Here is a 16,557-nt window from a genome sequence, read left to right as displayed (position 1 = left end):
ATTGCCCAGATGCCTACAGCCCCCAAAAACATCCAGGCCATAGGCATCAATAGTCAGATGTAAATCATGACTGCGAGTGGCAGAAAGCTCTTCGAGTGCGGGAGAAATTACAAGCTGCCTGCACCAGATCTCCTGCCCACTTTAGACAGGAGTCACTGGGTGACAATATGGGGCATGAAACTCATGCCAATTCTCTCCTCTCCTCATCCAGGAGCATTCCCTGCCCCCCTCCCACCGACCCAACATGATTCAAAAACATGGTTCAAACTGGGGACACTTCGCCTCATCTGGCCGAGATGGAGCTACATCCATTATGTTTCCAATATTTGCATTTAGGCAGCAGGACTGACCTGCAGAGGCCACAGAGCTCCAATATGGGGAAGCTGAAACAATGGATGATATGCCGATTCATACATAAACAACATTTGCCAACCCATTGACTCAAATAAATCAAGAAACACATTCAACTAGAAACAAACATGGGTGGCAGAAAACAAAAGCAAATTAATGATTAAACTTTGCCCGTTTGAATTTATTATTATTTTTTTAAAATTTATTTTTTACAAAGGACACTTCTTAAAAATTTCAGGCCAAGTACGTAACAGTAAAAGCAAAAACAGGTGACCTCAGAATGTTGCAGACTCACCAGACATACAGTCTCAGGCCAGTGATGAGACAAAATGATGCTGTGCCATGGGTGAAATGCGTTACTAAGAGAAGAGAGACCAGAATTAGCACATTTTCTCTGTTTAATGTGCCACAATTCAACATCGCCAGTGGTTTGAACACTTCCTTGAATTTCATTTGTAAGAGCTGCATCCTAAATTGCTCAGTGGGTTACTCTGCCAGTTTCGTCGTGGACAGCTCAGTTAAGATTCAATCCCTGCTCTGCTTTGCATTGTTCGATCTTAGCCCGCCTGAAAGATTGGAGATGAAACTTAGGGTGCTCATTCGATTTTCCTGGGATAGGAGCGGATGGAGAAAGAAACTGGGGAGCAAATCAACTGGGATTTCATTATTCCAACATGTGCTTGAAGGACATATGGACAGGATCAGTTTCAAGTGTGATGCCCTCATGCTGGTCATGAAGTCTAAAGCCTCACAAATCCTCTGTGCGAGAAAACAAGTATCTGCGGTGTCTCCCAAATCTCTTACACTTAACTTTATACTTACACGTGATCTTGTTTAAGTGCTTCATCAGCAAAGAAGCCCAGTTACTGAACTGAAACACCAGTCACGTTTTAGCTGATCTGAAAACATCGACAAGTCACATGATTTTTTAAAAAAGAAACTAGACTAACCGATTCATTTGTCCAATTAAGGGGAAATTTAGCATGGCCAATCCACCTACCCTGCACATCGTTTGGGTTGTGGACGAGACCCAGTCTGACACGGTGCCCCACAATTTATTACTGCCGAGAGTGAAGTGTTACAGGAATTGCGAGGTGAAGTTGCGCCAAGTGATTCGTTCAGCTTAATAAACTTTGTGACGCAAACCACTAGCAACGACCAACTACAGCTCGGAGGGTGCGTTTTCAAAATACGGCTTGCAAAACCACAGAAAAAGAATATCTGGAGCAAAGCGACTGGTAGGATGTGGGTGGGGGAGGAAGACGTAATTCACACAGCACCGCCCCCCCCCCCCCACCCCGCAATTGAACAATTCAGCTGTGTCTGTGCCACCGCCCGGAAGGAGCGACCCTCGCCCTGGCCCGCAAAGAGCGACCCTCGCCCTGGCCCGCAAAGAGCGACCCTCGCCCTGGCCCGCAAAGAGCGACCCTCGCCCTGGCCCGCAAAGAGCGACCCTCGCCCTGGCCCGCAAAGAGCGACCCTCGCCCTGGCCCGCAAAGAGCGACCCTCGCCCTGGCCCGCAAAGAGCGACCCTCGCCCTGGCCCGCAAAGAGCGACCCTCGCCCTGGCCCGCAAAGAGCGACCCTCGCCCTGGCCCGCAAAGAGCGACCCTCGCCCTGGCCCGCAAAGAGCGACCCTCGCCCTGGCCCGCAAAGAGCGACCCTCGCCCTGGCCCGCAAAGAGCGACCCTCGCCCTGGCCCGCAAAGAGCGACCCTCGCCCTGGCCCGCAAAGAGCGACCCTCGCCCTGGCCCGCAAAGAGCGACCCTCGCCCTGGCCCGCAAAGAGCGACCCTCGCCCTGGCCCGCAAAGAGCGACCCTCGCCCTGGCCCGCAAAGAGCGACCCTCGCCCTGGCCCGCAAAGAGCGACCCTCGCCCTGGCCCGCAAAGAGCGACCCTCGCCCTGGCCCGCAAAGAGCGACCCTCGCCCTGGCCCGCAAAGAGCGACCCTCGCCCTGGCCCGCAAAGAGCGACCCTCGCCCTGGCCCGCAAAGAGCGACCCTCGCCCTGGCCCGCAAAGAGCGACCCTCGCCCTGGCCCGCAAAGAGCGACCCTCGCCCTGGCCCGCAAAGAGCGACCCTCGCCCTGGCCCGCAAAGAGCGACCCTCGCCCTGGCCCGCAAAGAGCGACCCTCGCCCTGGCCCGCAAAGAGCGACCCTCGCCCTGGCCCGCAAAGAGCGACCCTCGCCCTGGCCCGCAAAGAGCGACCCTCGCCCTGGCCCGCAAAGAGCGACCCTCGCCCTGGCCCGCAAAGAGCGACCCTCGCCCTGGCCCGCAAAGAGCGACCCTCGCCCTGGCCCGCAAAGAGCGACCCTCGCCCTGGCCCGCAAAGAGCGACCCTCGCCCTGGCCCGCAAAGAGCGACCCTCGCCCTGGCCCGCAAAGAGCGACCCTCGCCCTGGCCCGCAAAGAGCGACCCTCGCCCTGGCCCGCAAAGAGCGACCCTCGCCCTGGCCCGCAAAGAGCGACCCTCGCCCTGGCCCGCAAAGAGCGACCCTCGCCCTGGCCCGCAAAGAGCGACCCTCGCCCTGGCCCGCAAAGAGCGACCCTCGCCCTGGCCCGCAAAGAGCGACCCTCGCCCTGGCCCGCAAAGAGCGACCCTCGCCCTGGCCCGCAAAGAGCGACCCTCGCCCTGGCCCGCAAAGAGCGACCCTCGCCCTGGCCCGCAAAGAGCGACCCTCGCCCTGGCCCGCAAAGAGCGACCCTCGCCCTGGCCCGCAAAGAGCGACCCTCGCCCTGGCCCGCAAAGAGCGACCCTCGCCCTGGCCCGCAAAGAGCGACCCTCGCCCTGGCCCGCAAAGAGCGACCCTCGCCCTGGCCCGCAAAGAGCGACCCTCGCCCTGGCCCGCAAAGAGCGACCCTCGCCCTGGCCCGCAAAGAGCGACCCTCGCCCTGGCCCGCAAAGAGCGACCCTCGCCCTGGCCCGCAAAGAGCGACCCTCGCCCTGGCCCGCAAAGAGCGACCCTCGCCCTGGCCCGCAAAGAGCGACCCTCGCCCTGGCCCGCAAAGAGCGACCCTCGCCCTGGCCCGCAAAGAGCGACCCTCGCCCTGGCCCGCAAAGAGCGACCCTCGCCCTGGCCCGCAAAGAGCGACCCTCGCCCTGGCCCGCAAAGAGCGACCCTCGCCCTGGCCCGCAAAGAGCGACCCTCGCCCTGGCCCGCAAAGAGCGACCCTCGCCCTGGCCCGCAAAGAGCGACCCTCGCCCTGGCCCGCAAAGAGCGACCCTCGCCCTGGCCCGCAAAGAGCGACCCTCGCCCTGGCCCGCAAAGAGCGACCCTCGCCCTGGCCCGCAAAGAGCGACCCTCGCCCTGGCCCGCAAAGAGCGACCCTCGCCCTGGCCCGCAAAGAGCGACCCTCGCCCTGGCCCGCAAAGAGCGACCCTCGCCCTGGCCCGCAAAGAGCGACCCTCGCCCTGGCCCGCAAAGAGCGACCCTCGCCCTGGCCCGCAAAGAGCGACCCTCGCCCTGGCCCGCAAAGAGCGACCCTCGCCCTGGCCCGCAAAGAGCGACCCTCGCCCTGGCCCGCAAAGAGCGACCCTCGCCCTGGCCCGCAAAGAGCGACCCTCGCCCTGGCCCGCAAAGAGCGACCCTCGCCCTGGCCCGCAAAGAGCGACCCTCGCCCTGGCCCGCAAAGAGCGACCCTCGCCCTGGCCCGCAAAGAGCGACCCTCGCCCTGGCCCGCAAAGAGCGACCCTCGCCCTGGCCCGCAAAGAGCGACCCTCGCCCTGGCCCGCAAAGAGCGACCCTCGCCCTGGCCCGCAAAGAGCGACCCTCGCCCTGGCCCGCAAAGAGCGACCCTCGCCCTGGCCCGCAAAGAGCGACCCTCGCCCTGGCCCGCAAAGAGCGACCCTCGCCCTGGCCCGCAAAGAGCGACCCTCGCCCTGGCCCGCAAAGAGCGACCCTCGCCCTGGCCCGCAAAGAGCGACCCTCGCCCTGGCCCGCAAAGAGCGACCCTCGCCCTGGCCCGCAAAGAGCGACCCTCGCCCTGGCCCGCAAAGAGCGACCCTCGCCCTGGCCCGCAAAGAGCGACCCTCGCCCTGGCCCGCAAAGAGCGACCCTCGCCCTGGCCCGCAAAGAGCGACCCTCGCCCTGCAAATTCTTCCATTTCAGGTATTTTTCGGTTTGAAAGGGACTTTTGAAACTGCTTACCCCACCACTCATGCATGGGCAGTGAATTCCCACTCCTTGCAACACATAGTTCAAAAAGACATTTCCTCATCTTGCCCATTGCCTAACTGGTATTTTATAAGTTTTAATGTAACATCCCTAATCTTGTGCTCTATGACTCCATTACAAGTGAAGGATGCCACACGTTTTGTTTTAAACAGCACACCAACTTTGTCCTGATAACTTCCAAGATTTGCATATTTAAACTCCTGCCCCACACCCCCATGGTTTCTCTGATCCTGCACCTCCTTTATTATTGTGACACTTAATTTACGTTGTCAACAAAATCAATTCGAGCAGACAACTCAAATTCCTTTTCTAAAGAGGAAGCGTGGCCAACACAGTCAATTTCCAGTAACGTTAGGGAATGTCAGCACTGTAAATGATGTCAAAGGTCCCCCACGCTCTGTTTCACACTTACCAATCCCAAACCTCAGGCAGAATAAATATAACAAGCAGAGGTGGGTAAATCCAGGCAAACATCCACTTCCTCTGGATTCCTTTGCCTTTCTGACAAGCCATTTCACGTCACCTTGTCCTGCATGCAAACAGATAATGATCGAGAGGTTAACACTTGTTCAATGCTTCACCATTCTTTATATTCTTGCAGAGTTCCCAGCCCAGGTTCAGCAGAATGGTCTTAAATCTCTTAAATTCACTGCTCCTTGCTGGACTATGGGAACTTCAGTGCAGTAGCCAAATGTCCATTATGGCCCCAATCCTGGACAAGCAACCGAGAGGCTACGAGTACACAGAAAATAGGAGCAGCATGAAGCCATTCGGCCCTTCAAGCCTACTCTTCCATTCATTGGGATCATGGCTGATCATCCAACACAGTAACCTGTTCCCGCTCTCCCCCCACCCCCCATATACTTTGATGCCTTGCACCCCAAGAGCTATATCTAACTCCTTCTTGAAAACATGCAATGAATTTCCACAGGTTCACCACTCTCTGGGTGCAGAAATTTCTCCTCATTTCAGTCTTAAATAGTTTATCCCTTATCCTCAAACCGTGACGCGTGATTCTGGATTCTCTTGCCATCAAGAACATCCTTTCTGAACCTACCCTGTCTAGTCCAGTTGGAATTTTATAGGTTTCTATGAAATCATCCCATATTCTTCTCCAGCAAATACAAGCTGAACCAACTCAAACTTGCCTCTGATGTCATTCCTGCCACTCCAAGAATCAGTCTAGTAAACCTTCCATAGCAAGGACGTCCAAACATCCTTCCTCAGATAAGGAGATCAAAGCTGTACACTATATTCTAGGTGTGGTTTCACCAAGGCACTATATTATTGCCGCAACATATCCCTGCTCCTGCACTCAAATCCTCTTGCTGTGGAGGCCAACATACCATTTGCCTTATTTACCGCCTGCTGCACCTGCATGCTTACTTTCAGCGACTGGTATACGAGGACACCCAGATCTCGTTCCACATTCCTCCCTCTCAATCTATAGCCATTCAGTTAATAATCTGCCCTCCTGTTTTTGCTACCAAAGTGGATAACCTCACATTGATCCACATTATACTGTATCAGCCATGCATTTACCCACTCACTCAGCTTGCCCAAATCACACTGAAGCATTTCTGCATCCTCCTCAACAGCTCACCCTCCAACCCAGCTTTGCCAGCTTTGTGTTGTCGGAAAATTTGGAGATATTACATTTTGTTTCCTCATATAAACCATTAATATATATTGTGAAACTAGTCACTGCCCAAAATTTGTTTCCTGTCTGCCAACTAGTTTTCTATCCAATTAATTCACTACCGCCAATCCCACGCGCTATAGATTTATATGCTAATCTAAAGAATTCCAGTAGATTTGTCAAGCATAATTTCTCTTTCGTAAATCCAAGCCAACTCTGTCCAATCCTGCCACTGTTTTCCACGTGCTCTGCTATTAAATCTTTTATAATCGACTCCAGTATTTTCCCCACTACTGACGTCAGGATTACTGGTCTACAATTCCCTGTTTTCTCTTTACCTCCTTTTTTTTTTAAATTTAGAGTATCCAATTACTTTTATTTTTCCAATTAAGGGGCAATTTAGCGTGGCAAATTCACCTAACCTGCACATCTTTGGGTTGTGGAGGTGAAACCCATGCAGACATGGGGAGAATGTGCAAACTCCACACGGACAGTGATCCAGGGCTGCGATTCGAATCCAGGTCCTCAGCACTGCAGTTCCAGTGCTATTCACTGCGCCACAAGCCGCCCCATTTACCTCTTTTTTTTTTTTAAATATTGGAGCTACGTTAACTACCCTCCAATCTGTAGGAATTGTTCCAGAGTCTGTAGAATCTTAGAAGATGACCACTATTATATCCACTTTCCTCGGGTCATTTTCTTAATTATTCTGGGATAGATCATCAGGCCCTGGGGATTTATCGGCCTTCAATCCCATCAATTTCCCCAACACCATTTCTGTATTAATACTGATTTCCTTCAGTTCCTCGCTCTCACCAAACCCTTTGTTCCCCAACATTGCTGGTACATTATTTGTGTACTCCTTTGTGAATGCAGAACCAAAGGTTGTATTTATTTGGTCGGCCATTTCTTTGTTCCCCATTATGAATTCCCCTGTTTCGCATGGTAAAGACCTACATTTGTCTTCACCAATCTTTATCCCTTCACATACCGACAGAAACTTTTACAGTCAGTTGCGTTGAATGTAAGAAAGTGTCATGTTTTATTTTTATATATATATTTTTTCAATAATGTTATTAAAACCTGGGTTAAGATGGATAGGCAGTATGTCTGCCCAATGTGATTAAGCGGTTGTAAAATTGAGGTAATCATTGACTTTACATTCTGTTAATAGCTTTGAGAACCATTTACTTGTTTACAGCGAGCTAGTTAATGGAATATTGTTTATGATTAAGAACAACTGGGGTGTAGATAATTTGAGGGGTATTGCGTTTGGTCCTGGCTAAACAGGTCATGAGAAATCTTGCATGAGAGGACAAAATAATATCTTATGCTATGGGTAAAGATGATGTAATTAAGGAGAGGAACCAGGTATGTCTGAATAAGTTTGTTCTTCCTAAGATTTTAATCTGAACAGAGATGTTTCAGTTTTGGTCCTGAAAGGTCCTCTCTGCAAAGATCCTACACAGAGAAAAGCAAGTAGAAACCTGGTTTGTTAACTTTATTCACGAGTGGTATTTGAACTATACTGCTTTGCTTAATTAGATTTTTTTTTAAAAATCTATTTTATTACAAACCTGTATCAAAACAGGCTACAGCGAATAAACACCCCGGGAAACATACTTCCAGCAATCAACTATACAGTTCGTACAGAATTTTCCCCTTCCCTCCCCCCCCCACCCCCCATGACGAACAGCCCCTCAAACATCCCCCATCTTTCCTCAAACCCCCCTAAAGAGCCCTTTAACTCATACTTTATCTTCTCTAATCGCAGGAAGTCGTACAGGTCACCCAACCAAACCGCTACCCCCAAGCTTAATTAGAATATAGTGGCAAGTTTGGGAAGTTAAAGTTTCTCCTTTCAATTAAGAACTGTTGTAACTGTTAAGCTATTTCTCTGTTGTTAATTCTGTTTTTAAATTGAAGTTTGTATTAACATAAAAGATACATAATGGTCAGTTTTATCACTCTTGTGGTGCAATAACTCGTATGGGCAGCACGGTAGCACAGTTGCTTCACAGCTCCAGGGTTCCAGGTTCGATTCCCAGCTTGGGTCACTGTCTGTGCGGAGTCTGCACATCCTCCCAGTGTGTGCGTGGGTTCCCTCCGGGTGCTCCGGTTTCCGCCCACAGTCCAAAGATGTGCAGGTTAGGTGGATTGGCCATGATAAATTGCCCAAAAAGGTTGGATGGGGTTACTGGGTTATGGGGTTACAGGGATAGGGTGGAGGCGTGGGATGCTCTTTCCAAGGGCCGGTGCAGACCTGATGGGCCAAATGGCCTCCTTCTGCATTGTAAATTCTATGATAACTTCTCACAAGTTTTATAAATTACAAATAATGGGGCACACGTCCAGGATGCTAACTATTTTGTGTTCCCCGCAAGCTTACTCTCATACTCTATTTTCCTCACCTTGATCCACCCCTTTATCGTCCTTTGCCAAATTTTAAACTGCTCCCAATCTTCAGGTCTGCTGTTTTTTCTGGCCAATTTGCATGCCTCTTCCTTGGATTTAATATTATTTCTAATTTCCTTTGTAAGCCATGGTTTGGCCACCTTTCCAGTTTTACTGTTGCACCTGACAGGAATGAACAATTGTTGCAGTCTACCCAGAAGGCATTGCCTATCCATCATCACGTCTTTAAGTAACGTTTCCCAGTCCATCATAGCCAACTTGCACCTCATACCATCGTAGTTTCCTAAATTTAGATTCAGGGCCCTAGTCTCAAGAGTCAACTTCATCTCGACGGTGAATTCTATCATATTATGGTCTCTCATCCCCAAGGGGCCATGCACAATTAGATTGCCAATGGTTTCTTTCTCATTACACAAAACCCAGTCTAGGATAGCCTGTTCTCTAGTTGGTTGCTCAACAATACATTCAGTATACACTCCAATTATTCCTCCTCTATGGTATTTTTACTCATTTGATTTGCCCAATCAATATTCGGATTAAAATCACCCATAATTAAATTTCCTGTTGAATGCCATTCCCAAAATCACTACAGTTTGGGGATCTATATACAACCTCCACTAACATTTTTTGCCCCTTGGTGTTTCTCAGCTCCACGCATACATATTCCACATCGTCAGAGCGAACATCCTTCCTCACTATTGTGCTAATTTTCTCATTAATGGAGCAATGGGCGGCATGGTAGCAAAGTGGTTAGCACTGTTTCTTCACAGTGCCAATCAACATACACAACACCGCAGCCAATCACCAGTGAGAGCACACGCACGATAAAGACAGGGGACATCAGAGTTGCCGCTCATTCGAGTAGCAGCTAGCTAGGAGCACAGAGCTCACAGCCTGCACCACAGACATTCACCATGTGCTGAGTGCATCGACTGGTTAGGACAAGGCAAAGGTCTTTAGTTAAAGCTGGTATCGTATTTACCCACAGTTCAAGTAGGTTTAAATAGTTACCTTTTCATAAAATAGTGTTGCACTACTTCAAGTGTTGGTCACCTGTATGTGATCCAGAACACCCAACATAGCACTTGGCGCACCCTTTCTATCCTTTCTGCTCCATACTCAGTCTTGCTCTTTCTCACACACTTATTTCCACACTCCATTTGTTTTCCTGTGATGCCACTTTTCAACAGCAGAACACAGTGCCCAGACTGCTTCATTATGATGATGACGGCAGAACACTGTGCTCGGACTGCTTCACTGCCATGCTGACGGCAGAACACTGTGCCCAGACTGCCACACTGCAGTGCTGATGGCGAAATACTGTGCGCAGACTGCTTCACTGCGGTGCTGACGGCAGAATACTGTGCCCAGACCACTTCACTACGATGCTGATGGCAGAACATTGTGCCCAGACTGCTTCACCGCAGTGCTGATGGGGGAACACTGTGCCCAGACTGCTTCACTGCAGTGCTGACAGCAGAACACTGTGCCCAGACTGCTTCACTGCGGTGCTGACGGCAGAATACTGTGCCCAGACCACTTCACTACGATGCTGATGGCAGAACATTGTGCCCAGACTGCTTCACTGCATTGCTGATGGGGAACACTCTGCCCAGACCGCTTCACTATGATGCGGATGGCAGAACACTGTCCCCAGACTGCTTCACTACGATGCTGACGGCAGAACACTGTGCCCAGACCACTTCACTGCGGTGCTGACGCAGAATACTGTGCCCAGACTGTTTTCACGGCAGTGTTGATGGCAGAATACTGTGTCCAGACTGCTTCACTGCGGTGCTGACGGCAGACTGCTTCACTGATGGTGGAACACTGTGCCAAGACTGCTTCACTGTGCTGCTGATGGCACACTGTGCCCAGACTGCTTCACTGCGGTGCTGATGGCAGGACACTGTGCCCAGACTGCTTCACTGCGGTGCTGATGGGAGAATACTGTGCCCAGACTGCTTCACTGCGGTGCTGACAGCAGAACACTGTTCCCAGACTGCTTCACTGTGGTGCTGACAGCAGAACACTGTTCCCAGACTGCTTCACTGTGGTACTGGCGGCAGAACACTGTGCCCAGACTGCTTCACTGCAGTGCTGACAGCAGAATACTGTGCCCAGACTGCTTCACTGTGCTGCTGACGGCAGAACACTGTTCCCAGACTGCTTCACTGTGGTGCTGACAGCAGAACACTGTTCCCAGACTGCTTCACTGTGGTACTGGCGGCAGAACACTGTGCCCAGACTGTTTCACTGTGGTGCTGATGGCAGAACACGGTGCCCAGACTGCTTCACTGCCGTGCTGATGGCAGGACGCTGTTCCCAGACTGCTTCACTGTGGTGCTGATGGCAGGACGCTGTTCCCAGACTGCTTCACTGCGGTGCTGATGGCGAGATACTGTGCGCATACTGCTTCACTGCGGTGCTGATGACAGAACACTGTGCCCAGACTGCTTCACTGCGGTGCTGACTGCAGAACACTGTTCCCAGACTGCTTCACTGCGGTGCTGATGGGGGAACACTGTGCCCAGACTGCTTCACTGTGGTGCTGATGACAGAACACTGTGCCCAGACTGCTTCACTGCGGCGCTGATGACAGAACACTGTGCCCAGACTGCTTCACTGTGGTGCTGATGACAGAACATTGTGCCCAGACTGCTTCACTGTGGTGCTGATGACAGAACACTGTGCCCAGACTGCTTCACTGTGGTGCTGATGACAGAACATTGTGCCCAGACTGCTTCACTGTGGTGCTGACGGCAGAACACTGTGCCCAGACTGCTTCACTGAGGTGCTGATGACAGAACACTGTGCCCAGACTGCTTCACTGCAGTGCTGACGGCAGAACACTGTGCCCAGACTGCTTCACTGTGGTGCTGACGGCAGAACGCTGTGCCCAGACTGCTTCACTGCGGTGCTGACGGCAGAACACTGTGCCCAGACTGCTTCACTGCGGTGCTGACGGCAGAACACTGTGCCCAGACTGCTTCACTGTGGTGCTGACCGCAGAACACTGTGCCCAGACTGCTTCACTGTGGTGCTGACCGCAGAACACTGTGCCCAGACTGCTTCACTGTGGTGCTGACGGCAGAACACTGTGCCCAGACTGCTTCACTGTGGTGCTGACGGCAGAACACTGTGCCCAGACTGCTTCACTGCGGTGCTGATGACAGAACACTGTGCCCAGACTGCTTCACTGCGGTGATGATGGCAGGACACTGTGCCCAGACTGCTTCACTGTGGTGCTGACGGCAGAACACTGTGCCCAGACTGCTTCACTGCGGTGCTGATGGCAGGACACTGTGCCCAGACTGCTTCACTGCGGTGCTGATGGCAGGACACTGTGCCCAGACTGCTTCACTGCGGTGCTGACGGCAGGACACTGTGCCCAGACTGCTTCACTGTGGTGCTGACGGCAGGACACTGTGCCCAGACTGCTTCACTGCGGTGCTGACGGCAGAACACTGTGCCCAGACTGCTTCACTGCGGTGCTGACAGCAGAACACTGTGCCCAGACTGCTTCACTGTGGTGCTGACAGCAGAACACTGTGCCCAGACTGCTTCACTGTGGTGCTGACAGCAGAACACTGTGCCCAGACTGTTTCACTGTGGTGCTGATGACAGATCACTGTGCCCAGACTGCTTCACTGCGGTACTGATGGCAGAACACTGTGCCCAGACTCCTTCACTGCGGTGCTGACGGCAGAACACTGTGCCCAGACTGCTTCACTGCGGTGCTGACGGCAGAACACTGTGCCCAGACTGCTTCACTGCGGTGCTGACGGCAGAACACTGTGCCCAGACTGCTTCACTGTGGTGCTGACAGCAGAACACTGTGCCCAGACTGCTTCACTGTGGTGCTGACGGCAGAACACTGTGCCCAGACTGCTTCACTGTGGTGCTGATGACAGAACACTGTGCCCAGACTGCTTCACTGCGGTACTGATGGCAGAACACTGTGCCCAGACTGCTTCACTGCGGTACTGATGGCAGAACACTGTGCCCAGACTCCTTCACTGCGGTGCTGACGGCAGAACACTGTGCCCAGACTGCTTCACTGCGGTGCTGACGGCAGAACACTGTGCCCAGACTGCTTCACTGCGGTGCTGACGGCAGAACACTGTGCCCAGACTGCTTCACTGTGGTGCTGACAGCAGAACACTGTGCCCAGACTGCTTCACTGTGGTGCTGACGGCAGAACACTGTGCCCAGACTGCTTCACTGTGGTGCTGACGGCAGAACACTGTGCCCAGACTGCTTCACTGCAGTGCTGATGGCAGGAAGCTGTGCCCAGACAAATCCCATGAGTTCAAGTTGTGAAATTCAAGTCATTTAAATCTGGTCCCTTGTGGGCTGGTTGGCACACGAAAACATGACCATTGGAATTTCAATTTTGCGTAGGGTGTTCCTTACTCAAACAGTCCAAATTCAGACATGTGAATTAAACAGTTTGAGACAAACATTTCTGGAATAAGTTCCTTTTACTTAAAATATTAGTAAGATAATTCAAGCAAGAACCTAACAGTATGGGTCACACCATAATCCCAGTTTCTACATGAGCATGTGCATATCTACATGTTGCGTTATCTAAACCACCCTGACACCCCACCCTTATGTACCCCACCCTTATGTACCTTCCTTTCATTTTCACATTCCAAAGACAGTCTTTACTTCCGCACCTTTAATAGCTCCTTAAATCATCTGTGGGCCTTATGCCCAGACCTTGACATGTTCTTGATCTTTATTGTAATAATTGAATATGTTCCTCCCCATGGCCTTTCTTATCTGTAAAAAAAAAATGTGCTGCACACAGCAGTGTTATTTTAATTTGAAAATGTGTGTTAGCCTTGCGAAGGCTGCGAGGACATAAACTCTGCTCAATTCTTAAGTTTGGTGAGCAGGTTCCAGGTCCCAGGTTCAATCCCGGCTCTGGGTCACTGTCCGTGTGGAGTTTGTACATTCTCCCCGTGTCTGCGTGGGTTTCACCCCCACAATCCAAAGATGTGCAGGTTAGGTGGACTGGACGCGCTAAATTGCCCCTTTATTGGAAAAAAGATAATTGGGTACTCTTAAATTTTTTTTTTACAGTTTGGTCAGCTGCTGTGCCACACCATTTTTAAGCTAATCTTACGGTTGGTGGGGTAACACCAAGTTTTTGAGTCTTAATAATCTCAAAGAAACTTTGCTGCTGTTACAAATATTGACAAATTCAGCCAGGGCAGGCAGTCTAACTGGAGTCGATCTTCTGATTTGGGGGTGGAGATCCTAACCGAATCCTCTCCCTAATCAGAGACCAGCCACGAGCCTAGACCGAGAGAACCTCGAGCCCCATTTCATCCACATCAAACCCTCTCCTCACTTGACATGCAATGTATAGCGATTGGGAGCTTTTTTTCTTAAAATTTAAGAGTACCCAATTATTTTTTTCCCCAATTAAGTGTGAAATTTATCGTGGCCAATCCACCTACCCTGCACATCTTTGGGTTGCGTGGGGTGAGATCCACGCAGACACGGGGAGAATGTGCAAACTCCACATGGATAGTGACCCAGGGCCGGGATTGAACCTGCGACCTCAGCGCCGTTAGGCAGTAATGCTAACCACTGCACCACTGTGCCGCCCCATAGTGATTGGGAGCAAAGATGTGCGGCTTAGGTGGATTGGCCATGATAAATTGCCCTTAGTGTCCAAAATTGCCCTGAGTGTTGGGTGGGGTTACTGGGTTATGGGGATAGGGTGGCGGTGTTGACCTTGGGTAGGGTGCTCTTTCCAAGAGCCGGTGCAGACTCGATGGGCTGAATGGCCTCCTTCTGCTCTGTAAATTCTATGATAACCCCTGGGAGAACTGCCCTGCGGAGGGCCAGCACAAACATGGTTAGCGAAATGGCCTCCTCTGTGCTGTAACCATTCTATGATTCTTTAAAACCAGGATGTGGAGATGCCGGCGTTGGACTGGGGTGAGCACAGTACAAAGTCTTACAACACCAGGTTAAAGTCCAACAGGTTTGTTTCGATGTCACTAGCTTTTGAAAGCTAGTGACATCGAAACAATCCTGTCGGACTTTAACCTGGTGTTGTAAGACTTCGTACTTTAAAACCAGGGCACAGCTTAGGATCTCCCACCTGTGGGGGCAAGACTGGGCCTCAGCTTAGCATCTGATCTGAAAAGCAGCATCTCAAACAGTGCAATGCTCCCTCAGTACTGCACCTGGAGTGTCAGCCTAAATTCAGTGATCCAGTCTCACTAAATTCTAACTAGGTTAAGCGAGAGTGGAAACGGGAATCTTTTGTTACTTCTGCCCAATTACTGGAAAGGGGCATTTTATTTTTTTTTAAAAAGAATGAACAATTGAAGTGGCCACAAGAGTTTTCTCATTGAACAGAAAACATATTATAGAGAGGTTCCTGTTTGGGTGGAGAAAAGATCTGTGTCAGATAAATGCAATTGTTGTCTGTGAAATCCCGGAGAGTGGCCCCAAAGCTCTCCATAAGAATGAAGTTCTCCGAAGGTGCAGTCGCTGCCATGCACAGGAATGTTGACACAGGACAAAAATGACTGGTCACTAGATAAGCGGGACTGCCTTACCCGCTCGTCCCCCACCCCACACAATCCGCCTGTCAATTTGTCCAGTTCGTTCTGCATTTGCTTTTGTTGAATTGCAGCTGACTCGGGAAATAAGAACCCGAACTCGTGGGATGTGGTTGCATCCAGTTCCACCATTGCCGCAAGTTTTATCACGATCAACCACTCGGTCAGCAGTTTCCCTCACCAGAAAACAACTTCGTCATGCACAAGAAAAAGACCGGCCCTGCTCCACCCACAGAAACCTGCCAGGAACTCACAGGAAAATACAACTTCAAATGACAACCTGGCAGCAGGATTGTATTGAAGATGTCATTTTAAAACCAAAATTTTTATCGCTGAAGGCACTGACTCAGGGGGGGGGGGGTTGCTGTCCAGACTAACTGAGCCTGGACTGGCAGCTATTCGACTGGGGAGGCATCTCCTCCCGGAGTCAGTCCACTGCAGATATCAACCCGGGGCTGCCCCAGACCGAACTCGCCAGGATCTGGGGAGTGAAAGTCTACCAGTTCCCCTCCAGGTGAGAACCTCCCAGCTCCAGTCCCCGCTCCCCACCAACTTTGTTTGAGGTGCCGCCTCAGCGTGCTACACTGTGCACCTCACACATTACACCCGACACAACGCATTCCATACAGTTATATACACACCTTATACAAGGCACCTTCACACTACGTGCTATACAATTCACCCTATACATTACATACACCACACCCTATACAATGCTACCCATACAATTACATACACCACACCCTATACAATCCACACTACATTGCTACACAATGCACCCGTCGCATTACATGGGCTACAGTTTGGTGGCGATACGCACATAAGTCACTCACCCGCTCCCACTCGCTAACAACAAAAGGCATCAACTCCTAATGGTCATGTGAGCGAGTTTGTAGTGGGCGGACCTCAGACACAGTGGGCGGGGCTCAGACAGTGGGTGGGGCTCAGATTGAGAATCGGGTGGCTCAGAGTCTGTCGCTAGGTTACTGCTGTAATGGGGAGAGATGCGGATTGGCAGAAATGAATGGTCTGCTGGTATTCACATGAGCCTTTCACACCCAACCCAACTAGCCAGCGGGTGAACAAACTTTAGTATCATATTTGATCCTGAGTTGAACTCTGACTTCATGTTCACACCATCATTAACCACTTTCCACCTGTAGCACAATCACTCACGAGACGAGAAGAGATGGAGTCAATCGATGGCTTTATTACGCAGACCTGTTCCCCAGCAGCACAGTTACAGAATGTGGCTGCTGGGAGAACCCGGGCTCTTATACTCCACCTTACTGGGTGGAGCCAGTAGGCGGCTGATCCAATCGGGACCCGGCGTCTATCCACCAATAGCCTCTCGCCATCACAGGGTACCGTAGTACCCCTAATGCATAC

The 16,557-nt window shown here is 51.5% G+C and overlaps 1 protein-coding gene across 2 annotated transcripts in view; it reads right to left on the bottom strand.

Moving 5' to 3' along the window:
• rnaset2 (ribonuclease T2) overlaps positions 1 to 16,078 on the bottom strand; it is a 32,538-nt gene extending 16,460 nt beyond the window's left edge. The window contains exons 1-3 of one of the 2 annotated variants that reach the window (XM_072505348.1): positions 15,989 to 16,078; positions 4,937 to 5,053; positions 647 to 710 (exon numbers count right to left, since the gene is read on the bottom strand). In XM_072505348.1, coding sequence (XP_072361449.1) covers positions 647 to 710; positions 4,937 to 5,037 — 165 coding nt within the window. In that variant the 5' untranslated portion in view covers positions 5,038 to 5,053; positions 15,989 to 16,078. The remainder of the gene's footprint in view (positions 1 to 646; positions 711 to 4,936; positions 5,054 to 15,988) is intronic. The other variant, XM_072505356.1, reaches the window with a different exon arrangement.
• Positions 16,079 to 16,557: the final 479 nt, after the last annotated feature.

The sequence above is a fragment of the Scyliorhinus torazame genome, chromosome 1, assembly GCF_047496885.1.
Source record: "Scyliorhinus torazame isolate Kashiwa2021f chromosome 1, sScyTor2.1, whole genome shotgun sequence".
Classification (NCBI taxonomy): domain Eukaryota; kingdom Metazoa; phylum Chordata; class Chondrichthyes; order Carcharhiniformes; family Scyliorhinidae; genus Scyliorhinus; species Scyliorhinus torazame.
Note: the sequence above shows the minus strand (reverse complement) of the source record. Positions and strands in the feature narration are given on the sequence as shown.